Source organism: Nelusetta ayraudi, unplaced genomic scaffold (assembly GCF_046127955.1).
Source record: "Nelusetta ayraudi isolate G7.1 ecotype Tasmania unplaced genomic scaffold, CSIRO-AGI_Nayr_v1 ptg000007l, whole genome shotgun sequence".
Taxonomy (NCBI): domain Eukaryota; kingdom Metazoa; phylum Chordata; class Actinopteri; order Tetraodontiformes; family Monacanthidae; genus Nelusetta; species Nelusetta ayraudi.
The window spans coordinates 7,518,945-7,526,630 of NW_027466057.1; the positions used below are offsets into that span (position 1 = coordinate 7,518,945).

General features: G+C 47.9%; 1 protein-coding gene across 3 annotated transcripts in view; it reads left to right on the forward strand.

Moving 5' to 3' along the window:
• The window catches only part of LOC142883460 (cysteine-rich motor neuron 1 protein), a 30,591-nt gene extending 23,110 nt beyond the window's left edge, over positions 1-7,481 (forward strand). Inside the window, exons 12-16 of one of the 3 annotated variants that reach the window (XM_076018359.1) lie at positions 1,445-1,660; positions 2,929-3,051; positions 3,130-3,308; positions 4,310-5,067; positions 5,136-7,481. In XM_076018359.1, the coding sequence (XP_075874474.1) occupies positions 1,445-1,660; positions 2,929-3,051; positions 3,130-3,308; positions 4,310-4,504 (713 nt within the window). In that variant the 3' untranslated portion in view covers positions 4,505-5,067; positions 5,136-7,481. The remainder of the gene's footprint in view (positions 1-1,444; positions 1,661-2,928; positions 3,052-3,129; positions 3,309-4,309; positions 5,068-5,135) is intronic. The other 2 variants (XM_076018356.1, XM_076018357.1) reach the window with 2 other exon arrangements.
• The last annotated feature ends 205 nt before the right edge of the window (positions 7,482-7,686 follow it).

The window sequence follows — 7,686 nt, forward strand, 5'->3', positions numbered from 1 at the left end:
AAGTGGAAACAAGGCCGAGGGGGTGGAGGTGGAGGCGGACGAGGGGGGTTGATAGCAGGAAAAAGCCCTGAAGGGTCCTGCAGATTTAGTGGGTAGCGGGTGGAAAGGTATAAAGCTGTTCAAATGTCTTATCAGCATGTGGTTTCGGAAGGTCTTGCAAGTTTGCGCCGCGTCCGGCAGGTTTTATGTCAGGCGAGCAGACTCGTAAAGGAACCGGCCAGGACCGGTTGGGTTTACGCTGCGGTCTCCAGGCAGGCAGGAGCACATGTGGACCGCTTCCACCCAGCAGCCGCTGTAGGGTTCCCCCACATGACTACTATCCCCTATTACTGGAATGGCAGGAATGTTACTGATTTTGCACAAGAAAAAGACCAAAAACAAAACAACAACAAAAAAATCGGAGCTGATCCTCCGTTTACGGGAAGGAAACCTTAACGAGGGACGCAGAAAAACCACACGCGCGTTTTATTTACAACTCTATCCAAACACCGAGAGCTCTCTCCCTCTCTCTCTCTCTCTCTCTCACGCACACTGAGAATCAACATGCTCCCCAAAAAGCAACTCCCACAAGGCCCGCAAATCAGCAACGCATGACTACGCCTGAGAGCCGCTCCTTGAGAATGCCGGCCCGCGTTATCGCTCGCATCTCCCCCCTTCACAAAAGCAGATTGTGGACGGGCCGGGCCTTTGATATATTGTACAAGGCCCGGTCACCAGGAATGTAAGGAATAATACACATCTCACTGACAGGCCTGTGATCTATGAGGACTCGAGGGCGGAGCGGCGTGCTTGCGCTAACGAAGTCTGCGGTCGTAGATGTCAGGCAGCGCAGTGGCGTAATGAGACGGAGACACAGGAGAAACTGCCACATGGACTCACTTGTCTTTACGTTTAACTTGCAGTAAAGCTACTTTTCTTTCATGTAACCCCCAGCGGGCTCATAACTCCTGTCGATTGAGCCGTTATTGGGAAAGATAAAAAAAAAAAAAAAAAAATCAATGTAGCTGGCAGCACTGAAGCACTACCTTCACAAATTCACCAATCCTCTCATATTGTTGTTTAAAGGTCCAGTGTGTTTATGATTAAACATACAGCCCATAAATACAATAATAAAAGTGTGCACTCGCAGTACAACAAAAGTAATTTGGTTTTCCTACCCTTAGAACAGTTCACATATGTATAAGAATGTACATAGAGCAATAAGGGTCTTGCTCCTGGTTAGCTGCCATGTTGCGCCACTATTTTTAAAGAGGCCCACCTGACAGTGGCCTAAATACGAAACGCACTGTCAGACGGGCTTCCTTAAATATTTTACACCTTGGACCCTCAGTCTGTGCTTTTAGAAAAGCCGCCTCTGGACCTGTGTCGAAAATTAGTTAATGACTGAAAAAAAACGCGATCTTCGCTTTGCCTTCCTCACCGCCGACTGTTCTCGCCACCGCAGACGAGGGCCCGCTGCTGCCGGTGAACAGCAGCCAGCAGGAGTACTGCATCACCAACGACGGAGACGTGCTGCTGGCCGGCGACTCCTGGAAAGCCAACGCCTGCACCAGCTGCACCTGCAACAACGGAACCATTCAGTGTTTCTCGCAGCGCTGCCCGGCTGCCAACTGCAGGGTGCCCGTCCTGCGCAAGGGCCAGTGCTGCCCACACTGTCTGGGTGAGTACGCGGAGAAGTGGCTCCATGAAGGGGGCGCTTGTGCGCCGTCACGCAAGCGTGCGATTTCAAACCGTCAGCCTAAAAATAACGAATGCTTTTGAGTTCAGATCCTCGGCGGTGGTGCGTTTCGCATCTTGAAGGTCCCATGTTCTCGATTCTCTCGACCCCTGCCCCACTTACCCCCGGAAAGCAGCATATTTAGCCCTCTGCTTACAGCCTCCAACAAGAAAATGCTCAATTTTTGCTTCTGAGTGTAACTAATGCTTTGCTGGACCTTCCAAACATTGCAAAAGGGATAACAAGGTTGAGTCACAGGGCAGAATGAGTTGTCACTAACCAGGTTAAGGGCATCACCGCCTTCACTAAGCGCTGATGTCAAAAACTGCATGTTTTAGGCCCAAGGGGGCCCAAGGGGGCCCAGGGGGGTTTAATGGCAGGCTGTAGACACTGTATTGCTAACAACGAAAACATTGCCAAGGTAAAAGTTTGCATAATAACAGGACCTTTACAAGCGAACAAGCCCCGATAGCCTTTCGCAAAACGGCCGTCTTCCTTCTTCCAATCAGTTTCGCCGCCAGTAGCAAGCCACGTCCTGCCGCTCGGAAAGCAATAAATCGCAAAGAGGGCCGCGCGTCAGAGCCGAGGGTGTGACCGCCCGGTTCATTTCCAGACTGTACGTTGCGCGTCGGGGCCGTCGGACAAGAGCCACTGTGGCGCTGCGTAGGCAAACACAGCCACTCGCGGCAACATTCCATGCGACATGCACAAACGGCCCCGCTCGGAGCGAAAACATTCCTTGAGCATCCGCACATTCACACGTGTTTCCTGCGTCCCCCACCACACCCCCCCTGGACTGGCTGCGGCGGCCCCGGCATGGCGCTCTGCGGCGGCACAGGAAGGCAAAGCTCCGTGTCAGCTTTTCCTATAGAGGAAAACCTCGGCATAGGCTCCCATTGTTCGCGCTCACCGCGTCTTTGTTTTTGTTATTGGCCCAGCGGAGGAGGAGAGAAAAATAGCACAGAGGTTTATTTTTCTCACATTATACCTTAAAAGCCGTCGTATGGTAGTGTTGCAGTAATCGACATTGGTCTTGGTCTCAAGGCCTTGATAATGTCTCGGTGTCAGTTGGTACCGTCTTGACTACAACACTATCATATAGTTTAGGGTGGTTCCCCCTTAACGGAGCTCATTTATACACGCAGATCGGTCTTGCGCTAACGCAGCAATATTGATTATGTTGGTGTTTCTTGTTTTTTTTCCCCCGACAGAAATGACCACTTCTGTGCCAGTGATTGTGTCCACCGGCGGCCCCAAGGCGACGGTTACAGTTTCCGTGGAGAGCTCAGCGTGGGTGACCACGGTCACCGTCCCGCCCGTCGTCCCCAACACAGGTTAGATTCATCCCGACGGCGCACTCGGCATCACCGCGATCATTCAGAGCTCAGCAACGTGTTTTCCGTGTCTCTCAGATGAGCCGCGTTCGGGCGAAAATTACCCCAGCCAAACAGAGATGGCGCTCATCTACCAGTCGGCAGCCTGGATCCTGGCAGGTCTTCTCCTTGCCATCATCGTCTTCCTCATCGTGGCGATACTCATCAACAAGAAGAAGAAGTGGGTGCAGATGTCCTGCTACAGCGCGCCAAAGAAGGTGAGACGCTCTCCGAGAATCGCATCCATCTGCTCTGAGCTCTTTGTGCCAACGCTGTCGCAGCTTCGCAATTGATGTGGTTGCTACTGTTTGTACTACTATTGTCTTCATGCCTCATCGTGATCTTCCTCGGTATGCACTGTGGAAGCACTGTCAAAGGAAAACTTAAATAAAAGCAGTGACAAAGGTCATAGCAAAAATGCAATGCAGTTGGGTCATTGGTCAGACAGAAAGGCGGGTAGAAAGGCATCCAGCTTAAGGAGATAGCACCAATAAGAAGAAGGTTCTACAGAACGTGATGGGGTCTGCTGAGACTGAAGGCATCTCTGCCTTCACCATCACAGACAGTGAGACTCCATACTATGCTTCCTTTGATCGGTGTGGATAGTTTTCACACCAGGTATGAGCTTCTCCAAGTGACCCGATGTCGCTCCTTTCAATGTCCTACAGTGGACCAGAGTCTGGTTGTTTGGCATGGAACCAGCAGCATGGGCCTTTAGGGGGAACATACGGTTCTCTGGGGCAGGTGTGAATGCAACGACCACAGTTGGGTCACAGCCGTTTTCAAGCAAACGAGCCTAATAAGGCCTTGAAGATGGGGGTCTTGGTAGGCTGTCATACGAACTCTGGGGCAGTTCATTTGCGAGAAGAACGAGCCTCCGACCTCGAACCCAACTGCTCATTCTTTTGGACTGAACCAGCTGCTTTCCGCTGGCTTTCCTCCTCTCTTTGTGCACTTCTGAGAGAGTCGTTTCAGGGAATTTTCCCACTGCGCTCACTAACAGAAGTGCAATTGCTCCAAGACGCGTCTGGCCATCGGGCGACGTGAATGTTCTCACATTCTCCCTGGCTCAATCCGGCGGTATTAAACAAGGCCGGTGTCGTGAACATCAGGAAGTCAAAGTTTCTCCCAGAGGCTCCCACTAAGGGGCCTTATCACGGTTGCACTCCCACAGTCTGTTTGATTGTATTGTCTTTGTTTCCCCTGTCCGTCCGTTTAGACGGTGATCCTAAAGAAACACGTCAACAAGAACTCGGTGGTCTACATGGAGCCGTCCAAGGAGAACAAGTTCCAGAATGTGAAGAACGACTGCGGCATCATCCACTTCTCCCCGGAGATGAGCTCCCCTTGTCTGGACAAGATGACCATCCCCAGGGCCAAACTGAGCATGGGCAACGACTGGACGCCGCGCTAAGAAAAAACAAACAAACAAACAAACAAACAGAAACAACAACCTCCTGCAGATCAGAGCTGTCCAGCACCTCCCACTCTCTCAAACTGCTGTATTTATGGTGATAGGTGCAACGGTGGTGCACGCACACACACACACACACACACACACACGCACACACACACACACACACACACACTTTGGGCGCCACCTTTTTTTTCTCCGTGTGTGAACAATGTTAAGGACGCTGGACAAGAGACAAAGCCAGTGACCTCTGCGTTACTTCAAATTCGTCTTTTGGATCTCTGGATGGATTGAGTGGATGTATGACACACAAGAAAGGACATAGCTGCTCTAAAAAAAACAAAAACGGAGATGGACAAAAGCAGAGAAGATTCTCCTGAATGAGAACAAGACTGTGAATATTGGGATATTACAGCATGTTAATGTTTTTTTGTTGTTGTTTTTTGACGACTTTAAAACTGGAACTCTAAGGCAATGAGAGGAGCATTAAGAGCTTTAGGACAGGGGCTTGTGTATAAAGTTTGTGTGTGTGTATGTGTGTGTGTGTGTGTGTGTGTGTGTGTGTGTGTGTGTGTGTGTGTGTGTGTGTGTGTGTGTGTGTGTGTGTGTGTGTGTGTGTGTGTGTCAGCAGGGGAGATGGGACTGGGACTCTTAACGCCCACCCGTGAATTCCGCAGCGCTTCATGGATGTAATTATTCTCATCAGGCAAAAGAGGCGAAAGGAATCAGTAATCTGGTCGGATCGTATTTGGGTTCAGCGGCTCAAATCACAGCGAGGCTTGTACACAAACTCACCCGATCCAAAAAGAGAAGAAGAAAACTCCCACTGCTTTAGAATGTGTGGTTCCATGCTTAGTTGTTTTTTTTGTATATTTCTACAGTATTTGTACATGTTGTCGTGTTGTTCTTGGCCTCGTCCGCTCTGTATTAAGAGGGTCTCTGAGATCGGAACGTTCATCGGGGAGCGTTGATGTCACCAAGGACACAAATCACAAAAAGCCTCGTCATTCCATTCAGAAATCTCTGAACGCAAACACGCACCTCTCTCTCAGCTGAGCAGAACACGTGAATCTCCCTCTGATCGAGTTGCCAGCCTTCCCAGCTCTCCCTGGAGGAGTCGGCCCTGCTTCCGCATCCACGGCGGGATGATCGTTCAAGAACGCAAACAAAAAAAATGACGCTTTTACTGACTGCATGCTGACTGCCAAACATCAGCAGATATTTTAGCTGGACCCACGTGGAATGTCTTTGATACCTCGCCTCGTTTCATAACTGCATTCGCAGCTGTGCGTGCATGTGTGTGTGTTTGTGTTTTGCGTGTGTCAAGCTACTGCTCGCACTCCGGTGTTGGTTGGAGGCAGTGAGGGTTCGCTTTAACGCCTTAACCCCGGAGCCTTAACGGATCCTCTTTGTTTGCCATCTTCTTCCCCCCCCCCCCCCCCGCCTGTATTAAAGAAGCTAAAACTACGAAAGAGTACAAAAGAGGATTAGAGACACAAGAAGAGTAAAAAATATTACAGGAAGGAGATTTTTATTTAAGTTTTCATTTCGACTTTTAAGTCGAAATTTCGTGAATAAAGTCAAAATGTCGTGAAAAAGTCGACATAAAAAGACAAATTTTGCGAATAAAGTCAACGAAAAAAAAAGACAAATTTTTGTGAATAAAGTTGAAATTACGTGAATAAAGTCGACGAAAATAAAGTGGAATTTGCTGAGTAGACTGGATGGATGGTGGATGAACCCAGATACCTACCGTTAAAAGTGAACTACCGAAAACAGGTGTATCCCACAAGGCTCACCCACAGTAATCAGGAAACTGGCGAAAACGGAAGTACTCCACAAGACTAGCGCGCAGAGCCTTTTGACTTTACATGACTTACATGATTTTTTTTTTTTTTACGTCAACTTTATTCTCGAAATTTTGACTTAAATCTCAAAATTTCAACTTTATTCTCAAATTGGAAACTTGAATAAAATCCATCTTATTTGTTTTCTCTAATCCTCTTCGGTATAAAAAAGCAAACACGCCTGCATTCAGCATTCACATCAAAAAGCCACCTCAACGGCTCGTCACCTGCACCCTTCGCAGACAAGTTGAGCCGTGCGAGGACACAAACAGCGTTTTTTTTTTCCCGATCTGTCGGGACGCACATGAAGGTTACACGTCAATAAACCGCAGCGCGTTAACGAGACGAAGCACTTTTCTCAGAGCCTGCCGCCGCCGCCGCCGCCGCTGCTTTTAAGAAAGCTCTCTGCAGGATTCTTGAGGGGATAAAAGGCCCTAATCAGGGATTTGATAGGCATATTAAGCTCCCGGAGATGTTAAAACCACTCGAGTGAACACAAGCGTTGCAGCTAAAAGCTTCGTAACCAGGGCAGAATCTGAAAAACATTAAGAAACGAGCCGGGGCTTTTCACAGAGGGAGGAAGTGTTTCAGTTCAGAGTTCTCGCCCCGATGCCATTTTTTTTCTCCCCTTCTCTCTCTCTTTCTCTCTCAATACAAAGACTGTTCTGATGCCAAAATTGGTTGGAGACCAATCCGTATTGAAGTGTTCTTTTTTTTCTTTTCTTTTCTTTAGTAACTTGCTAGATTTGTGTCTGTTTGGATTATGATCTTGTGCTTTAAAATGAAGAGGCGACTGTAAAAGCTTACGCTTACTTCCTTGTTCTTCTACATGTAAAAAAAAAAAAAAAGTAGTTTAAAATAGTAGGACAGAAGAGTACCTTATTTATTTTTTCACATAGCTTTATTTATTAATACTATAGTTTGAGGGTTTTTCTCTTTTTTTTTTTTTTTTGAAAAATGGATCTTTGGTAGCCAAAGCTGCTGTACATTGTAGACTATTTACCATTTCTATCTACTATATTCTATACAGCCTTATTTATTTCACAGTTGCAAAACCCTGTAAATATGTTTCCTAGATGATGAGCTGTAACATTTACACTTATTTTGAAAAAATAAATGTGTGAACTATAGCGCCCCGGGCTGATGCTTCAACAGTGTTCCCGCCATACACTGACGTCACGCGAGAAGGTATTTGTCAGCGGTTTTTCACTTCAGGCACAAGCAACATCTGGTCCCGGACTCGGGGAATTGGTCTTTTGTTTCTTTCCCCCTAAAATCTGATCCCCGACGATGTTGTTCTCGATCTATCTAAAGAAGCACTTGCAGATGTGTTTC